The following is a 19,856-nucleotide window of genomic DNA, read 5'->3' as shown; positions in this document are numbered from 1 at the left end:
CCTGTATAGTACTCAAATAATTTAAATTTTTAATGCATATACAGTCAATCAATAAAGTTTAGGTACAGAGAGTTCTTTGCAATACGGGAAACTGTTTATTAAATATTTTATTTTTCGCTAGTTTTGTATAAAAATATGGTTAATTCTACAACAAATCCCCAAAAATCAGAGCTCCAAACCCTGCGCCAAATTAAAGAAAATTCTGGAAATTGTCATTCAAATATTGCACTTTTTATTTACACTCTTTAGAAAAAAGTTGAGTATGCAGTTTTTAGCCCATTAAATTTTAGTTTAACAAAGTGCAAGTCAGGAAGCTGGGACTTACCATTGATTTTTGGTAATTTTTTTGTTGAAGGTGTCGCTAATTTTTATTTTTTATGGAGAAAATGAGCGACACCGCCAACAAAAAAAATTGCCAAAAATCAATGGTAAGTCCTAGCTACTTAAAACTTGCACTTTATTAGATACACTAAAATTGAATGGGCTAAAAAGCTGCATACTCAACTTTTTTCTAAAGAGTGTAAATATAAAGTGCAATATTTGAATGAAAATTTCCAGAATTTTCTTTAATTTGGCGCAAGGTTTGGAGCTCTGATTTTTTTGGTTTTTGTTGTAGAATTAACCACATTTTTATACAAAATTAGCGAAAAATTAAATATTTAAAAAATAGTTGCCGATATTGCGAAAAATTCGCTGTACCTAAACTTTATTGACTGACAGTACATATACATATAAGTTGCACTTACGGACACTTTCCTTTCCTCTGGGAAAACGTTTAAAATTTCTTTTAAAATGCAATCAAAATCGTTTGGTGTCAGTTGCTTACAGTTGACAAACGTGTTTTCCAAAATAATTTGTACAATTTTGTCTCGTTTAATATCTGTGAGACATTTATGCTCTCTATAATAACTTTGTATGGAACAACCAGTATCGGTTTGGGCCAACAGTTCAGATAGCGTCTAAAAATATAAGAAATGCATGACCAAAACAAACTTTCATAACCAGAGGATACATTTTTGTAAATACTGTTTACTCACCTTTCCTCCAAAGATATCCTGTTCCTTCTGCGTATCGCTGGTTAGATTCTATAATTAGATACAAAACCAAATATGAATATTTTAAAATATATACAAACATACATATGTATGTATAATTTTTTGTATAAGAAACTCTTACCAAAGATTTCTTCCATTCGAGCAGTTTAACTCGAAATTCAGCTCGGTCACCTATCTTTTTTATTGCATCAGCAATGTCCCTTTCATTTAAAAAGATGAGATGCCGATATTCTATTCCAGCTTCTGTAAATCACTAACTTATTAACTACATAGTTATACATAAGTCTTTTAATAATAGCACTTACCTATAAGCTGAGGCTGCAGGTGCTCTAGCTCGAATTTTTTTAATAGTTGCTCCATTTTAAGTTCTATTTTTGAAATAAATATTTTTTTGAATAGAAATGCTAACACACTCGTTTTTTTAAAGTTTTCCATTTACACTTTGCGAGTCAAAGTTTTCGATTTTATTTTAAAAATATTTCATTTTGCTTCGTTGGCTGAATACTTCGAAGCTTTATAATTTGTATGGTAAAAATTTTAAATTGTTTCGTTTTAGTTTTGAAAATACACATTTTAGATGATAACTTCTTCTCTTCCATTGCTTTTCCCCCCCCAATACAAAATATGATAATACTTCTGTTGTAGTTTTCCGAATGCTTCGTTTAAATTTCGTATAGACAAATTGTGCGTTTTTTAAATTTATATAGAGTAAAACAATTATAAAAATTTTTGTTTTTAAATATTTTTTGAAAACGTGCGTTTCACTTGTTTCATTTTCTCAGTGTACAGAGACGCAACAAGGTCCTCACGTCGCTACCCGACAGTACTTGTGGCAAAGACAAGTACTGCAGTTTTAAATTACGCAACACCAGTGTGGTCGCCGGAGACTAGTAGGACGCAGTGGATGAAGCTGCAGACGACGCAAAACACTGCACTTAGGACAGCGACTGGATGCCTTCTGATGTCGCCAGAACACCACCTCCCCATAAAGGAGCACAACACAATGCTCTGCAAGCAGTTTCTAGTTGGGACGTGGTCATCCAAATAGACAAATGCTTGCAGAAGAGCCTTCGCCCAAGCACATCAGCACACGAACTGAAGGACGAAGTCCACAGGTTCATTAAACAACATCTGGACCCGCCGGCTTATCGACAGGCCCTGAGCGGCATTCACAGCGAGTCAGTCTCGAGTTATGTAGACTCCAGACCTGTGAACGCCGTTCTAGGCGCACAACCACCGGACATCGACGAGACGGATGCTCATACTTGAGCAGATTAGACGCAGATGTTCCAAATGAGTGTCCGGCATGCGGAGAGACACCCCACGACTCGAAACATCTCTTCGTATGCCCGGAAAACCCGACACTGCTAACGCCTTGTCCCTTTGGCCGAACCCATTGAGGCTGCACGCTTCTTAGGGCTTCCGTTAGTTGAGCTTGACGACAACGACTGAGATATTAACCGATCTGGGCGGGGTTGTTGTAGCCACTACAACAACAACAACAACAACAACAACAACAATAACAACAGTGCTGCTGAGGGGTGAACAAGGCGCAAAATCCTTATACAAGCTGAAAAAAAGAGCAGCCCTTTTATTAACAGTCGCCTCATCAATTCCCTGCGTGGGTCGAATTCTAGGTGGCGGAACTAGCGAGTTCTGAAGCTTTCCACTAGAATAGAAGACATACTCGAAAAGCTGATACTCCTTGCATTGCACTTGCTACTGCGACGATTTTTTCATCACAAGACCAAACCAGTATTGCGGATGTCGCAGCTACCAAGTCTTGACAGCAGCACGAGCACAAGTTTGCTGAGAGTTTTTGTCAGTCCGTATACGCGTTGCTTAAACTCAAGGTTGGAACCAGAGTTGCCGTGGCATGAGGCCATTCTGTACCGCCCCTGCCTTCGCTTCATTGACACAATAGTGAAATCGACCTTATCTGCACCCGGCAGATTTCAACAGTGATGGGAAAATACTCCAACTTTTACATTTCCCACCAACCGATTTGGCTGCTCCGGCATGCATCTAAAGCTTATTCACCAGCATTTTAAAACAATAACAAGAAAAGCTAGGGGGTTATGGTTAGCTATCCACTTACAAAACACACACATTTTATTACATCTTTTTTTCATTTTGACTACAGAAAATAAAAAAGTTACAAGCATAGTCCATTCTTCCATTAAGAAATTTAATTTTACATTCCTATATTAATTTAATGTGACAAGGATGACATCATGTATTTATGTGAGTATAGCAGTAACTACATATAAATATATACGTACATACATACATATACGGTATGAATGCGCGTAAAATATTATCTTTATTTAAGTATGATTTTAAAGATCGTACTAAATTCGCAAATAATACAAACGTCACTGTTAATGATGCTGTTAAAAAAAAAAATCCTGCTCACGGAACACAAAAAAGTGTACGTTTGTTATACATGTATAAAACCGTACCTGGGAGCATGTAACAAGTTCTTTCGCGCATAGCCTAAATAATTATAACTATTAAAAGTACGTTTTTGACGGCAGCGTATTATATATTTTCAATTCCACTTTCCCTGAGCAACACACTCCCTCTATGTCGAGCACGTTACTACCGTTACACTTCGTAAGGATAAATGGAAGAAATCACTAAAGATGCTAAAATATTTTAGGTTTAAACTTCGTGGAACGCTGTATTGGTTTCTATAACCAATTGCGACCGCCACGTCATATGTTGTTCTCTTTTTTTGCGTCTTCGCTTTTACCAGTCTCCTCACTTTCATTTGTATCCACTATAAAATAAGTGCTTGTTATAAATTTTTAAAATTTTGCGTTATTTAAATCGAATTCTTACTCTTCTCTTTGTCATCCTTATTATCGGCATTTTCTGTAACTGTTTTGCTCTCTTTTTCCAAACGTGGTCGCTTGCGTTGACCTTTGTAAGATCGATTGTCGCGGCGGCCACCATCGCCTTCATCCTCTGAATCTGAGAATTCGTTATCAGGATCAATTCGTTTATCTTTATCGCTTTGGGGTATTCTTTCGTCTTTGTTGATCTTATCTTCATCCTCGGATTCATCATTGATAGCATCTTCCGGTATGGCTTGAATTTGTACACCGGGAGCATGTGGCAGCATACGCAAGTTTTCGAAAAGTCTAGAAATATTTAAATGCGCATTAGAAAATTTCTACTTGGCCTCCAATAAACATTTCTATTACCTATTTTTGATCTTTTCCAAATACTCTGAAGTGTTTTGGTTAGTCATATTACTCGGGCTGATGTGCAACTTAAAATCAGGACCGAAATATTCAAAGTAATCATTGTACGGCAGTTCGTTTGCAATTTCTACGCCGAGCGCAACTGACGTTTCATATGTCCAACACCTCGATACATTACGAATCGTATATCCACCACCTCCAACCATTAAGAAGGGCAAGCTGTATTTCTTTACGAATTCTACACATTTTCCGTGACCCTTGACAGTCAAGTTAAAGCACCCAAGGCGATCACCTGTCAATGAATCTGCACCACACTGGAGTACAACCGCTGCAGGTTGGAACGTCTCCATCACCTTTGAAATGATTGGTACAAATATGGATTCGTATGCTTCATCGTCCATGCCATCACGTAGTGGTATATTCACAGCATAGTATTTGCCTTTGCCAGCGCCGATATCACGCAAGTCACCTGTGCCGGGAAAATACTCGCCGTATTTATGGAAGCTTACGGTCATGACGCGATCGGTAGTGTAAAACGCCTCCTCAACACCGTCACCGTGATGAACGTCTATATCGATATATAACACGCGCTGGTGATATTTCAGGAGTTCCAAAATGCCTAGTACAATATCATTGACATAACAGAAACCTGAAGCTTCAGACTTCTTAGCATGATGCAAGCCACCACCCCAATTTATGCAAATCTCGGAAGCTTGTTTATTTAGTTTGACGGCAGCGGCTACGGAACCCCCAGCGGATAACTGACAAAACTCGTAGAGACCATCAAAAACTGGGCAATCCTCGCCGACATTGAACCGCTGCATTTGCTTGTTATATTCTGACATATTGTCCGGACGTATGGAGCGCAAAAAGCGTACGTACTCATCCGAATGGAACTTTGTCATTTCGTCGGCAGTGGCTTTGTGTGGTCGCTGTTATATAAAAATAACAAATAAATTAGTTTGAAGTTTAAAGAATAAAATGAAAAACTAACATAAATTTCCATTTTGCGGTATAGACCGTAATTTAAAAGCAAATTATGGGTCATACGTATGCGATGAGGCTTCATTGGATGGCCCTGCCCATAGTAGTAATTACCAATATCACCTAGAAGTAAGAAAAACGACATGGATAAGTATTATAGCAAAGAAATAAAAGTATTTCATAACGCCTAGCTATTTCAAATCATATGCATAGTACATACAAGGGTTTAATTTATATAATAATAATTTAATAATAGTTAAAATTACAATTATAAACATTCTCAAGTGTGCATACATATGTATGTATGTAGATACAAAAACGGATAAATCTTGCAAAATTTTTGCCATACAGTTAGAGTCTGTATAGTAGATTCAGTGACAGCGCACTTTCGATGCTATATTTGACCGAAGAATCGCCCGAAGTGCGCTACTAGTCATACATAGTATGGTCGTTTTACGAAAGTGAGCTGCAATATAGGCGCCCGCATACAGTCAGCACAAAATTGCCAAATTATAAAATTCGACTCTTTAGTAAAATTTGCATTTATACTACCACTTTTTTGTTGACATAAATCGCAACGCTATTAACGTAAATATATTTAGAAGATTTCCTTTTTCTACCTTGGTCCTGATTTGAAAAAAATTAGCTAAATTATTAACAACCGAAAGCCCCATTTCTAATCACTTACTATCATAATAATAGCAGACACGCTTTTTGCTATGCGCCTGCATTTTATATTATATGTAGGCGTCGGAACGGCCTCACTTTTTCACAAATAGAAATTAGTTAAATTTATAAAATTTTCCTTTTTGTTTATCAACCGCGTTGTGACAATTTTTTCGTTAAAAGGCCAACTACAACAAAAACAGCAAACGCTTCTTTGCGCGGCGAAAAATGAAAATGCTCGGCGAAAAAAAGCACTTCTAGTGTTGCCGGCCTTCCTAAAACTTATTGGTGTATTTTCGATTGTCCATTCAACTTGCAACCCTGTTATCAGCTGAAAAAAGTCCCATTTGGGATTAAACTGCGCTAGGCCGAATCGGTTAGGAACCAAAATACGCGCGAATGGGTTAAAGTCCGTTTACATACAACTTTGGCGTTGCATAGCCGTTGGCGTCTCTTCGACAGCTGATTATGAATACATGCATTTATAATATAAATGCCCAGTCGACAAAACTCTATCTCAGCAGAACGCAAGCGAGATTTTCAAGCATGTGAAAACGGAAATTCGCCTTGAACAACACCTTACCTGCCGTCTTCACACTTGCAAATCTCGCTTGCGTTCTGTTTTTTTCTCTTGCAAGCGAGATAGTTTTGTTGACTAGGCACTTGACAGCATACTCTTTCATTTGTAAAATGTCGCCAAAAAATAAGGTTCGAGCCTTTTCAGGGCAAATTTGTATTTTCTATCAAATAAACGATGTTTTATCTCTGAAGAATTCTGCGAAATGAGAAAATACCTGTCAAACAACAAAATTCAAATTGATAGTTGAAAGCATGCGAGAAAAAGTATGATTCGTACTTTTTGCGGTCTACACGTGCGGGCTCTCGCATGCGTCGTCGCGCAAGCGATATTTTCAAGCATGTGAAGACGGCCGGGTACGAAAATTCGACACGCTTCAACCTTGTATAAATTCGCCTTGGCGGAGTAATAGCTCTGTACCAAAGCGAATTTATACAAGGTGGTGTTGACAGAACAAAAACAAGAATTACAAAAACAAATTATACGCACATTGACAATCAGTACAAAACAAAATTACAGCAAACACATCATTTTGACAAGAGGTACAAATTCGCCATGAAATTAGCGGATCCGTTAACACCACCTTGTATAGATTCGCCTTGCTCTGTACAAGGCGAATATTTATACAAGGTGATGTTCAAGGCGAATTTATACAAGGTGGTGCTACTGGCGAATTTAGATTTTCGCCGCGGTACTTCTCAATGTCAAAATGATGTGTTTGATGTAATGTGAATTCGCCTTGTTTACAACAAACACATCATTTTGACTTTAAGAAGTATCGCAGCGAAAATCTAAATTCGCCATAATTACCACCTTGTATAAATTCGCCTTGGTGGTGTTACTGGCGAATTTGGTTTTCGCCGCGGTACTGCTGCATGTCAAAATGATGTGTTTGTTGTAAACAAGGCGGGCTCATATTACAACAAACACATCATTTTGACATCCAGCAGTAGCTCGTTTCTGTAACAATTCTCTACCAAGGTGAAAAGTGTCGCAAAGTGTGCACGGTTGTAATTTCTTCAAAATCCACACGGTTGCATTGAATTTCCCCAAAATTTAAATGCATTTCCCGATTACCCCGAGAAATTCAAATTCCACTAAAATCGGGGAATTTTCCCCGGGCAGGCATCACTGTAGGCCATACAAAATTCGTCCCTCGTTAATCTGTTATTAAAAAATAATCCCAGATTAAACCGATAACTTTTCGGTGTCCAACCTAGTTTTATCGATTATTTTTGCGAAATGCCAAATATAACCGGACGTTTTCACGTGCATTCAGAGTAGCAACATTGTTTATTTAGGTGGAAAATACAAATTTAGCCTGCAAAGCTCGAACCTTTTTTTGTGTGAAAAGTATGCTGTGAAATGCCCATTCAACAAAACTCTATCTCGATTGCGAGAGAAAAAAGCAGAACGCAAGCAAGATTTTCAGGCATGTGACATTTTGGCTGACATCCAAGCTAAGTATGGGATTTTGAATAGAAGACGCCAGATTGGCTACGCATGCATTGCCGCAACTTAGCTGGTTTGTTTGCAGCAACGTTTTCATTGTGCCGTCTTGTCATGTTCTGCATGTTTTGTCAGTCAAAAGCATCCCTGTGATGCAGAAAATATTTTCTGTCTGGCGGGGCCTTTAGAATTATTTTCAAAGAAATGTGGTGTCGACCTAGTAACTTGCGTAATAGAAAATGCTGGCAGGGTTATAACCCATTTCGCGTGCAAAAAAAAGGAAGAATACCTGCGAAATTTTCAATCAGGTGAAGAGGGCCAATTAAAACGAAGCGCACATTGGCGCGATTCTGTCGTTGCGAATCCGCAAGCTCAAAAATTACAACAATGCTACCCATACATTTTAATGCGCTAGCGCACACTTGCACGATTCCGTCGCTGCGAATTTTTCGAACATTCAATGTTCCTCTCTATTGACGCGTTCGAAACGCGGCTTGCAGCGTTTTGAAGGCGTCAAAGAAGAAGAAGAAAGGTGTTACAGCAATAAAGGCAAAGAAAAAAAAACGTGTAATGTACAAAAACTAATAAAAACGTTCGCAATAATAGTATTTTGTACGATTTGGGCACGCCGAGTGCGAAAATACACGAAATAAAGGGAAAATTGAGTGAATTGTACATCGGAAATCGACGCGAAAAAATCGCACAAGTGTGCGCACGTTTGCGGATTCGAAGTTAACAGCCGAATTCGCAACGTATTCGCAACGATGGAATCGCGCTAATGTGCGCTTCGCTTTACCGAAAAAAATTACCGATTATTATGCGTTTTTCGATTAATCGTGTCATCACTAAGTTGGTGTGCGTCGTTTGATGGTCGCGAATTGTCTGGAGGAATTTTTGCATTTCACCGGCATTGTTGCAGAAATTGAACTGTGAATTCAGTGTTAAAATCGGGAAAAAGTACATCTGTTTGGTGTGTGGATAATAAATTGAGAACTTAGCTGCGTCCTTTAAAGACGCAATTTAACATTTTTCTTTTGCGCACTGTGTTACATACATACCTACAACTCATTCTATCAAACAAGCGTGTTGGTTGCAGTTAGCAAGCCGTAGGATCAGCAGCTGCAAAAATGTCTAATTACGCTTTGGACAAAAATACGTTTTTGCGCCGGATAAAACGATTGTATTCAGAATGGCGGGTGAGTTATCTGCACAATGTAATGTGATCTTTTATACCCACTATGTATAACCTGTAAAAATTTTCAAAATGTGTGTCTGTATGTACATGTGTAGATCCGCACGCCACTTGTAAAATTTTAAAAATCGTTATTAAACCCGCTTTTTTTTTCGTCAGGAACCAGCCATTGCCCATGATGATACATTAAAAAAGGTGGACTGCATCATGTGTGTTGTAGGCGTGGATGAGGACATAGTCTATTCCAAGTCGCGGGCGCTTGAGATATGGCTTCTGGGCTATGAACTCACTGATACCATATCCATATTTGCTAAAGATGCAGTCTATTTCCTGGCCAGCAAGAAGAAAATCGAATTTCTTAAACAGATTGAAAATGTCAAGGAGGAAGGAGTACCCGAAATAAAACTATTGCTGCGCGATAGGGTAAGAGGGAGATTGGAAGAAAAACTATTAGCACATATACATACCATATAATAAATTATTTTTAGAACGATAAAGATAAGGCCAACTTTGACAAATTAAAAGAAGTAATAAAATCATCGAAAAATGGCAAAACACTGGGTGTTTTTGCTAAAGATATATCCACCAGTGAGTTCTGTGATTCATGGAAGGCAGCTTTGAAGGGTGAGAGTTTCGAAAATTTAGATGTTGGTGCAGCGCTGGCGTACATCATGTGCCCGAAAGACGAACCGGAGATTAACAATATACGAAAAGCATCTTTGGTATCTGTAGATCTATTTAACAAGTACCTTAAAGATGAGATTATGGATATAATTGACTCGGATAAGGTATAAATATAGAAAATGTAAAAGGTTGAGCAGATTATAACCCAGTTTGCTTTCACGTTTTAGAAAATCAAACACGCTAAATTGTCAGACGGTGTTGAATCGGCACTCACCGATAAGAAATATGTTTCCGGTGTTGACACCTCGGTTTTAGAAATGTGTTACACCCCAATAATACAATCTGGTGGATCTTATAGCCTGAAATTTTCTGCGTTGAGCGATAAAAACTATTTGCATTTCGGCGCTATTGTTTGTTCGTTGGGCGCACGTTACAAATTTTACTGCTCAAATATATCGCGCACATTTTTAGTAAATCCCACCGACACAATGCAAGAAAACTACAACTTTCTGGTAAATGTACAGGAGGAAATTTTAAAATTACTAAAACCCGGCGCTAAGCTGAATGAAATTTACGACACCACCGTAGAATATATAAAGAAAGAGAAACCCAAACTGTACGATAACTTTACCAAGACTTTCGGCTTTGCCATGGGCATTGAATTTCGAGAGAACTCGATTGTAATAGGTCCGAAATGTCATGCTGAAGTGAAAAAGAATATGGTATTCAATGTGAACGTAGGCATCGCAAATCTCACTAATTCTGATGCATCAGAGAAGGAGGGCAAAACATATGCGCTGTTTATTGGTGACACTGTGCTGGTTGGAGACTCTTCTCCAGCTAATATAATGACACCTTCGAAGAAGAAAATAAAAAATATCGGCATTTTTATTAAGGACGATAGTGATGAAGAGGATGGCGATGAGAAGGAGGAAGTGAAAGAAGATAAGGGCTCCGAAATATTGGGGCGTAGCAAACGTAATGCTGTACTTGAAAATAAGTTGCGTACAGAGACTAATACCGAGGAAAAACGCAAACAGCATCAAAAAGAATTAGCACAGCTTTTGAATGAGAAAGCACGCGAGCGTCTAGCTAAACAGGGAGAATCGAAGGAAGTCGAAAAGGTGCGTAAAAATACTGTCTCGTATAAATCTGTCAGCCAAATGCCACGTGAACCAGAGGTAAAGGAGTTGAAGTTATACGTGGACAAAAAGTACGAGACCGTAATTTTGCCGGTATTTGGCATACCAGTACCCTTCCACATTTCTACGATCAAAAATATTTCACAATCTGTAGAAGGCGAATACACCTACCTACGTATTAACTTCTTTCATCCCGGTGCCACTATGGGACGCAACGAAGGTGGTCTATACCCACAACCAGAGGCTACATTCCTCAAGGAAGTGTAAGTTTTAATTTTTGTATTAAATTTTACGCCCATCACACTTCGTGTGTATTAATTTTATACAATTTTCTTTATTAGCACCTATCGTTCCTCAAATGTGAAAGAGCACGGAGAAATCTCTGCACCTTCGTCCAATCTTAACAACATTTTCCGTCTGATTAAAGAAGTACAGAAGCGTTTCAAGACGCGTGAAGCAGAAGAACGCGAAAAGGAAGATCTTGTCAAGCAGGATACACTCATATTATCGCAGAATAAGGGTAATCCTAAACTCAAAGATTTATATATACGCCCGAACATTGTAACAAAACGTATGACGGGCAGTTTAGAGGCACATACCAACGGCTTTCGCTACATATCCGTACGTGGCGATAAGGTGGATATTCTCTATAACAACATCAAGAGTTCATTCTTTCAACCATGTGATGGTGAAATGATTATTTTGTTGCACTTCCACCTGAAACATGCCATTATGTTTGGCAAGAAGAAGCATGTTGATGTTCAATTCTACACAGAAGTAGGTGAGATCACCACGGATTTAGGCAAACATCAGCATATGCACGACCGTGATGATTTGGCGGCTGAGCAGGCTGAACGTGAGTTGCGTCATAAATTAAAAACGGCATTCAAGAGCTTCTGCGAGAAAGTGGAGTCGATGACTAAGCAACAAGTAGAATTCGACACGCCATTCCGCGAGTTGGGTTTCCCAGGCGCACCATTCCGTAGCACAGTTACGTTGCAGCCAACTTCGGGCAGCTTGGTTAATCTGACAGAATGGCCGCCATTTGTTATAACTCTCGACGACGTCGAATTGGTACACTTCGAACGTGTACAATTCCATTTGCGTAACTTCGACATGATTTTCGTTTTCAAGGACTATCAGAAAAAGGTGGCAATGGTCAACGCAATTCCCATGAATTTGCTTGATCACGTTAAGGAGTGGTTGAAGTAAGTTTGAGATAAACTCTATTTAAAGCATCAGTTATTTAAAGGTAATTTTTACCACAGTTCTTGTGATATCCGTTACTCGGAGGGTATACAGTCTTTGAATTGGGCAAAGATTATGAAAACAATCACTGACGATCCGGAGGGTTTCTTCGAACAGGGTGGTTGGACATTCTTGGATGCTGATTCGGGCAGTGAAGGTGAAAATGAAGAAGAGGAATCGGAAGAAGATGAGGCATATGAGCCGACCGATATTGAGTCCATGGAAGAATCAGAGGAAGATTCCGAATACTCGGAGGCATCTGAGGATGAAAGTGAAGATAGTGAAGGTGGGAGCTTATTTTATTATGTACAAGAGAGATGTGTACTTACTTTTTTTCTCACATAGAACTGGGCTCGGATGAGGAATCTGGAAAGGATTGGTCTGATTTAGAGCGCGAAGCTGCAGAAGAAGATCGCAATCAAGAATACACCGACGACAAACCGAATGGCAAAACCTATGATTCAAAGAAGCACTCGAAGAGTTCAAAACATAGGTGAGAAAAAATTGAAAAATCTTAGCTTATCTATGTATAAATATACATACCGCACACCGTTTTCAAAAGAGGCACAACTCAAAATTTGGCATTTTTGAAATTATGCGCTAAAAATTTACACAGATTTTATTTACCTTTCTGCAAAAGCTGGAGCAAATTTTTGTTATAATTGGTTAAAGCAACTTAAGTTAAAGTCTCCCTTGTCTATATGATTATCATATCGTCATTTAAAGTACAAAACAGCGTATGGTCGTTCTGCAAAAACTGGATTTGCTCACCGAGCTCTTGGCTCAAGCCTTATCCATTCGTTCTGAAATATACTAGCCAGAAATGCGATTGCTTCATAACAGAGAGAATAATTTTGAAATGAGTGTTTTACTAATTTATACAACCTCACATACGCGGTTTTGGCATTATGTTGATACGCGGTTTTGTACTTTAAACGACGATATGCTATACAGTTTTTTTGCATTTCCTGGCAAACATGTAATTTTGAGCTGTTCCCCTTTTGACGACGGTGTGCGGTATGTAGGTATGTAGTATCGCTCTTGGGGCAAAAGTATGAACAAATATGACCAATTCAAAAGTGTTAACGATTTTGATATATATTTACAAAAATATGTATGTATATCTACCTATATTTAATTCTTTATTTCGTAAACATCGTAATCTTACTGCAGTCGCAGAGATCGTGAAGTGCAGCTTCGTCAAAGTAAAAAGAATAAAAGCACTGCCTCAACCTCAAATTCGTCACATTCAAAATCTGCCAAGCATGCCAGTTCGAGCGGGCATAGGTTTGTTATTCACTGTAACAGCAAACACACACAAAACAAAATTCCTTTTCCACTCAACATTCGAATTGGCATACTCTAAATGAATTTAACTAAATCAAAATTTTTCACTTTGCTGCCCAACACAAAATTTTAAATCATTGATTTTGCACTGTTCTAATAAATTTTGTCTAAATTTTTATTTTTTTTTTAATTAGCTCCAAGGATAAACATCATGATCGCAGTCGTGACAAACACCATTCCTCCTCATCATCACACAAAGACAAGAGCAAGGATAAGAGCAATCATCACAGCAGCAGTAGCCACAAACGTTCACGCGATGATAGTCGAGACCATGGTCACAAATCGAAGAAATCACGTCACTAAAGCATTCAACCGACAGCTCCATAGTAAAACGTCTACAGTAACATAGCCCGGAATGTTCACATGATATTCGCACTTGTAGGATTGCATTGTAATCGAGCGAATGGAACAACGCATACCACTACTCTTTGTTCAGAGTCCATTGTCAGATTATTTTCCATGTATTGTTTGTATCAAAAAAAAATGAAGCATCCTTTTAATTCAAATTATGTGTTTAATTTTAAACAAAATTTGAAATTTATAAATTACTTGTTTAAAATAAGTTTGCATATAAACAAATATTCCATTTGTACAAAAACATTTGTGTACTCTCAATTTTAGTTTTAGGCGAGGGGAACATTCGCTCTTCAGCAAGTTCAGAGTTGCACGCATAACATGCCAAATACGGTCTACAGTTTTACCATAGATTAAGTTTTACGTCGCCGCTAAACGGTTGATGTTTTTTTCTTTGACAAATCTTTGTCAAGGCAGAGGGCCTGTTCGAGGCACGTAATAAAAGCGGCATTACTGCCGCACTGATGAAAATTTGCTAGTTCACGAAGCTAAGCAACAAATGAACTCCCCGTCCTCCACCTAAGTACATCCCGCTCCAACCTCTACGTGGCGACTAACCAAGAGCAAAGCCTAATCCATCTGTACGAATAAAATTTACTGGAAAGCAGAACAGTCAAATGCAACACCAGCCGCGCGAATGAACAAGGCCGACTTCCAAAACGTATTAATGCAATGTTTGGAAACTGTTATACTGCGATATTCAAACTGTTTGTATATGCAGAGTTGCGACACATTGCAACCATATACATTGCATATTTTAAATATTCAAAATAGCAATGAACAATTTTTCTGAAATCTACATTTTTAAAACACCAGTGGTAACCAATAACAAACGAAGCATCAACATTGTTTCTGATGCACTAATTGCTCTGGCGATGCGTTTCGATAACTTTTCTTATGCGTTTTGGAAAAGTATACATTGTCAATATTTTGTAGCTCGGCGTTATGGAATATTATACTTTGTACGTATGCAAAGCAATTGACGTTTTGGAAGTCAGCCCAACTTGCTGCTTTGCCGCCCCTACTACAGAGCTTTGCGGTTGCATTAGACGCCATCGATGCTGCCAAACATCAGCAAATAGGCAGCAACACACACAGTGGCCATCGCAGCAGGACCACTTTAGGCAACCCCAAATGTTCCTCATCTCTCGAATAGCGAATGGTCTCCCAAAGCACAGGAAACCTTTACAGTTTAACTAAGAGCAAGATGGATGAGATAACACTTCCCAAAAGGTAGAGCTCACCTCCAGCGCATTTAAGGACTTGATAGCTGCTTGGCTATCTGAATAAAAGCTCACCTCTAACTGTCGTCGCACACCTGAGTAGTGCCTCCACTGCCTTCTTAATAGCAGCCACTTCTGCCTGAAATACACTATCTCAGTTCAGAAGACTGAACTTAGAGTTGATGGAAAGCTCTCGACATAACATCCCTCCACCAACACTGATGTTCGGTTTCGATCCATCCGTGAAGAAGTTCAGTGCTCCCACTCCAGAAGTATCGCCCCACACCGTCTCATGCTTTTCAAGGCAGGATTGGCAAATGGAGTGGTCATGTACACCTATCACAGTCAGGTGTTTGTGCCACGTGAACTGACCAGTCAGCAGTCCAACAAGTTGTCTGCAGTACCGTCTGCTCAACGAGAGTAAAAAACTAGATGGACCTTCTGAGATTGAAGGAAACATGAGTTTCGTCCACCTGCATCCCCTAGATGCCTCGCGGTCATTGCTGAGCGAAGTATTCAACCAGTTTCTGATGGTGGCTTCGATGGCCGAAGTGAGGAGTGCAGATCATGGAATGCCTGGTCTAAGCCAACTGTGGCCAAATGGTCAGATGTCTCATTACAAGGTACTCCCGAGTGACCTGGCTCCCAGAGTAAAGCAAGTTCGTTACGTTTACGAACATAATTTAGTCGTGACTTGCATTGCCGAACTAGTTTGGAAGTACTTAGATAGAGGGCTGGTCAATGCCTGGCTTTGAGGATTGCAAATACCTCAGCCTATAAGACCGAAGCACATTTCCCAAGCGGAAGGTGAAGCATATCCGCATTAACTTCGAACAAGTCCCCAGATTCTGACCCAGAGTCAGTTTTGGAGCCATTAATGAAGATTCGGCAATGTGTGAGTACGAGTTCAGAGCTTGAATTAAACCAGCATTCAGCCTCAGGGAACTAAACATTATAGAATCTCTTCAACAAAGGCAATGGTGGCGTACTATCATGTGGCATTAAAAAGACACCAAGTGCTCAAATCTCTGCCGCCAGCGATCTCCGCCTCGCCCCACTCAGTGTTATACCAACGTCCGTTTCGTTTTACTCTGCAGGTGGCCTTTATGGTTGTCCCACGTATGAAGACAGTAGTTCGTCAAGAGCACTATACAACACTCAAAAATAAGTAAATTGTTAAATAAAGAGGCTATTAAGCAACCATTTTGGTTCTTCACCATCGAAACTCGATAAATTTTCCTGGACCCCCACTTTCAGCGCGTGGACGCCATATTTTTAAACGCCGGCGTGGACCCCCGTCGAGTCTCCCGTTAACCCCTGGGGGTCCACCTGTACCACTTTGGGAATCACTGGTTTAAACGATGTATGGAGGAAAACAAGTAAATTACCACAAAAAAATAGAAAGTAGTGAAATTTACTTTGAACTATACATCGTATAAAGTAAATATTTATTGATTACTACACCTTTTTACTAACCCAAAATTTCACTGAAAATCCATCTTACTATCATCCATCTCCTCCGCCTTCCCTCCTCTCATTTCCGTTTTCCGCTACCATTTCGCACTGCGCTATTACCACCGCAAGCGCCACCGCTACCTCCGCCCATCCCAACATCCAAGCTGCGTCGCTTCACATCGAACATATTGCGCGTCTTATTGATTGGGAAGCGCATTTTGTTTCTCAACCACGTGGTGAAGGCGCGTTCATTGTCATGCATCTTATTCATTTCGGCATCGTTTGCCTCCAACGCCTGCTGTAGCGCATAACGTTGCTTGCGTTGCAGACTTTCCTCACGCAGCTCGAGCTGCTGTCGACTCAGCCCATACTCGGACAGATAGCCCGTGTATTTGGGTAGCTTTTCAGGTTCCGACAACTGACGGCGATATTCGCAGCAGGTGCGATAGTTTAACTTCAAATCGGTGACTTCCGGTGGTGGTAGATGTGGCCGGCGCACGCGTGACAGAGCGCTATTACTACCGCCATCTTCGGTGATATTTGTGCAAGTTGTGCCAATGGCGTTGCGTGCAAGTGATTTGCGACGAAATGAGAAGCGTTTACTTAATGGCGCTAGCAGACGTCGTGATTTATTCGCCGCATTACGTCGACCGCTGCCCAAGCGTTTCTGTTCGAAGTCATTGGGTAAGTAGGAGGCGACTATGATTGAGAGGTCATCATCATCATCCTCATCATCGCCATAACCCTCTGCACTGGTGCCATCGTTATTGGCCGAATTAAGCGCTTCTTCGACATCTGCATTGGCATTGCCGTCCGGTTCATTTGTGCTTGTGTCCACGTCAATATCGTCCACATCGAGATCACTGTTGTCCACGTCGATATCGAATGTGGCAGCGCTACAGCACTCTTCCTCACCATCGGAGGTCAGGAGGTTAACCAAACTTTTATTGTCCTGCTCTGTCTCAATCGTATCAGGTGGATCCTCTTCTGCACAATCAAATGTGCGCAGCTTCACCATGCGGCGTGGATTACTCACTTGCGCATCGGACGTCTCAGGCGGTGCTTGCTCGCTCTCCATGTCCATAACTACAATTTCCTCACATATCTCTTCTACAATATCGTCCTCAACATTCGGCTCCGGTACTACGCTTGAGTTTTCGTCTATTGGCGATGGCATATTCGCGGCGTTTGTTTCCGTTAACTCTGTTGAGAGTAGAGTTTCCGCGACTTTTTGATCTATCGCATCAGCTGCATCAGCATCTGTGTCTGGTTGCGCTTCGTCGTTGATGTTCGCTTCTTCAACAATTGTTTGATATGCGCAAATATTTGTTAACTTGCGATCGAGTTCTTTTGCTTCGGCTACTGCCTCCTCGAATTCTCGTGTCAGCTTTAATGCCTCTAAGAGTGCGTTGTCCGGTTCGTATGTTTCTAAATTAGGTGCGAAGGTCACTTTTCGTAGGGACGCACCAGTTTCTGAATCGGTCACCAAGTTGCCCGCGGCGGCAATGCCTTCTGAGTACGAAGTCTTGTCGTTTACTGTCGTTATCTCCTCAAATAACACCTTATTGGCTTCTATGATTTTCTCAACGATGTTGTACTCATTGACTGGTTTAAGAACTGGAAAAAAGAGTTTAAAATATTAGTTGATAAGGTTCAGCGCCAGAGCTCGTTAGTCTGAGGATTATGTACCTCTCTCAACCATTGAGCTAATTGTGAAAGCAGCCTATGATACTCACAGTAAACCTCGCAATCCTCGTCTGACTCGTTCGATTCTTGTGCGATTGCATTCGACTCTGTCATGACGCCCTGACGCCGCAGTTTGGCAGTTCACTGTCGCAATGTTATTAAATTTTCATAATATTTTCCACCTACAGTTAGACGCTGTCCTTCTGCTGCAGAGCAAAACAAAAGACAATGTACATATTTATTTTTACTAAAAGTAAATAGCACAAACTTGCACAGAAAAAGTGTACCAGCATTAGGGTGATCGATCCAATTTAAATATATGGGCCATCCACAACTTCTATTTTTTTTATGAAGTATTCAGAAGCTGGAATATTGAGCCTACTATACTTGCAACGGAATTTTAAGTAATCGGGTCTACGCTACCGGAACGACCCCGATTTATTTCTCGCCTCGGACTGTCACTTCAACAGCATTCCTCAAAAGTGTTTGGCGAGTATTTTTATCAGTTAAAACCGCAAGAGAGACAAGTAGGTGGAGTCTAAATAGTGCGCTATAATCCTATCTAAACTTAACCACAATCTAGCTTTCATAGGTCTGCACCTGAATAAAATTACAACGAATTGGGCGCTAAGGTTCAGAAAGTAAAGAATGTGGAACTCTTCAAGATGAGAAGCAAAATATAGGTAATTACCAGACAGTAAAGAGACCTTCAAAACAATTCTGGATTTCATACCACTTTTTAGAAAGCAATGGTTTTTACTTTCTCATTTTCGTTGTTGGTGTTTTTATTTTCCCTCTGGCCTAATTAAGCAAATTACCCTGTCAAAATGATTATATTTCCGTTTAGGTTAGGTTTGGTTAGGTTATCTCGGCTGTCCTCATTCCTCAGAAAAAGGGCACACTTAGGCTACCATGGGATCGTTGTGATGCCATATTAGAAATTGAACCACTCCGTAGTTCTTATGAAGCGCCCAAAGTCATAGATATTGGCTGAATCAAGTTCGGCCAGACATCCAAAATAATAATGGAGAAACGAGCAACGACGAGCTCTCGCCAGAGCAGGACAGTTGCATAAGTAGTGCCCTACGCACTCGATTTCCTCCTCATCACGGCTGCTACGACAGTAGTCGTTTGACTGCAAACCCATTATAGTGACGTGGGTTCCCATCAGGCAATGGCGGGTGAGAACTCCAATAACAAGTCGCAGCAGTGGTCGCTCCAAGTAGTGGAAAGGGCGAGATCTACGCTTGTCCAGCGTAGACCAGATATTTCCGTTTAGGTTATACTTTGCACTAACAGGCCGCTCATCAAGAACAGAAATTCGAATTTGAAAACTTGGATGCCAGCAAAGGCGATGTTGTTGTAGTTATTGTAGCGGCTTACTTTACCCTAATTAGATCGGATATTCATTCAATCGTTTTCATCAAGCGGTGTAGAAGCAAAGGCAGAGGAGTGTTAGTTGAATTGGATTGAGTGTGCATGTGAAGAGCTGGTTGGTATCGTTGGGGTATTCTCCAAAGGCTGGACACTCATTAGTGATGCTGGATTCGAATCTGTGCAGGTAGGAGTTGAGACGGCTACAATATCCAAAACTCAACTGAGTCTCGCGCGGACCTCTCGCGACAGTTGAAGCTCACTCTCGTCC

General features: G+C 40.1%; 3 protein-coding genes across 5 annotated transcripts in view; 1 reads left to right on the top strand and 2 right to left on the bottom strand.

The window, feature by feature from the left end:
• The window catches only part of LOC118746895 (histone deacetylase HDAC1), a 41,564-nt gene extending 35,542 nt beyond the window's left edge, over positions 1-6,022 (bottom strand). Inside the window, exons 1-5 of one of the 2 annotated variants that reach the window (XM_036480868.1) lie at positions 5,937-6,022; positions 5,259-5,371; positions 4,265-5,196; positions 3,900-4,201; positions 3,125-3,837 (exon numbers count right to left, since the gene is read on the bottom strand). In XM_036480868.1, coding sequence (XP_036336761.1) covers positions 3,773-3,837; positions 3,900-4,201; positions 4,265-5,196; positions 5,259-5,371; positions 5,937-5,979 — 1,455 coding nt within the window. In that variant the 5' untranslated portion in view covers positions 5,980-6,022 and the 3' untranslated portion in view covers positions 3,125-3,772. Of the gene's footprint in view, positions 1-3,124; positions 3,838-3,899; positions 4,202-4,264; positions 5,197-5,258; positions 5,372-5,936 lie in introns of those variants that run through there. The other variant, XM_036480870.1, reaches the window with a different exon arrangement.
• Positions 6,023-8,773: 2,751 nt separating this feature from the next.
• LOC118746892 (FACT complex subunit spt16-like) lies at positions 8,774-13,999 on the top strand. 2 transcript variants are annotated; one of them, XM_036480863.1, is made up of 9 exons: positions 8,774-9,136; positions 9,292-9,555; positions 9,621-9,920; positions 9,984-11,161; positions 11,240-12,106; positions 12,167-12,432; positions 12,492-12,639; positions 13,320-13,433; positions 13,628-13,999. In XM_036480863.1, exons 1-9 carry the CDS (start codon positions 9,068-9,070, stop codon positions 13,794-13,796), a joined length of 3,375 nt encoding a protein of 1,124 aa, XP_036336756.1. In that variant the 5' UTR covers positions 8,774-9,067; the 3' UTR covers positions 13,797-13,999. The 2 variants fall into 2 exon arrangements, with proteins under 2 accessions (XP_036336756.1, XP_036336757.1); XM_036480864.1 differs by lacking the exon at positions 13,320-13,433 and having other exon boundaries at positions 8,775-9,136.
• A 2,486-nt stretch (positions 14,000-16,485) lies between these two features.
• Positions 16,486-18,479, bottom strand: LOC118746894. The gene is made up of 2 exons (XM_036480866.1): positions 18,262-18,479; positions 16,486-18,142 (listed from the first exon to the last, which is right to left on the bottom strand). The coding sequence occupies exons 1-2, from the start codon at positions 18,323-18,325 to the stop codon at positions 16,605-16,607; spliced, it is 1,602 nt and encodes a 533-aa protein (XP_036336759.1). The 5' UTR covers positions 18,326-18,479; the 3' UTR covers positions 16,486-16,604.
• Between the last annotated feature and the right edge of the window lie 1,377 nt (positions 18,480-19,856).

This window comes from Rhagoletis pomonella, unplaced genomic scaffold (genome assembly GCF_013731165.1).
Source record: "Rhagoletis pomonella isolate Grant_MI unplaced genomic scaffold, Rhpom_1.0 Rhpom_scaffold_00011, whole genome shotgun sequence".
NCBI lineage: Eukaryota > Metazoa > Arthropoda > Insecta > Diptera > Tephritidae > Rhagoletis > Rhagoletis pomonella.
Note: the sequence above shows the minus strand (reverse complement) of the source record. Positions and strands in the feature narration are given on the sequence as shown.

Coding starts and splice junctions, on each gene's coding strand:
- LOC118746892 (XM_036480863.1), top strand. CDS start 9,068: ATGTCTAATTACGCTTTGGACAAAAATACGTTTTTGCGCCGGATAAAA. Junction 9,556..9,620: donor AACTATTGCTGCGCGATAGG/GTAAGAGGGAGA, acceptor AATTATTTTTAG/AACGATAAAGATAAGGCCAA. Junction 12,433..12,491: donor TGAAAGTGAAGATAGTGAAG/GTGGGAGCTTAT, acceptor TTTCTCACATAG/AACTGGGCTCGGATGAGGAA.
- LOC118746894 (XM_036480866.1), bottom strand. CDS start 18,325: ATGACAGAGTCGAATGCAATCGCACAAGAATCGAACGAGTCAGACGAG. Junction 18,143..18,261: donor CGAGGATTGCGAGGTTTACT/GTGAGTATCATA, acceptor TCTTTTTTCCAG/TTCTTAAACCAGTCAATGAG.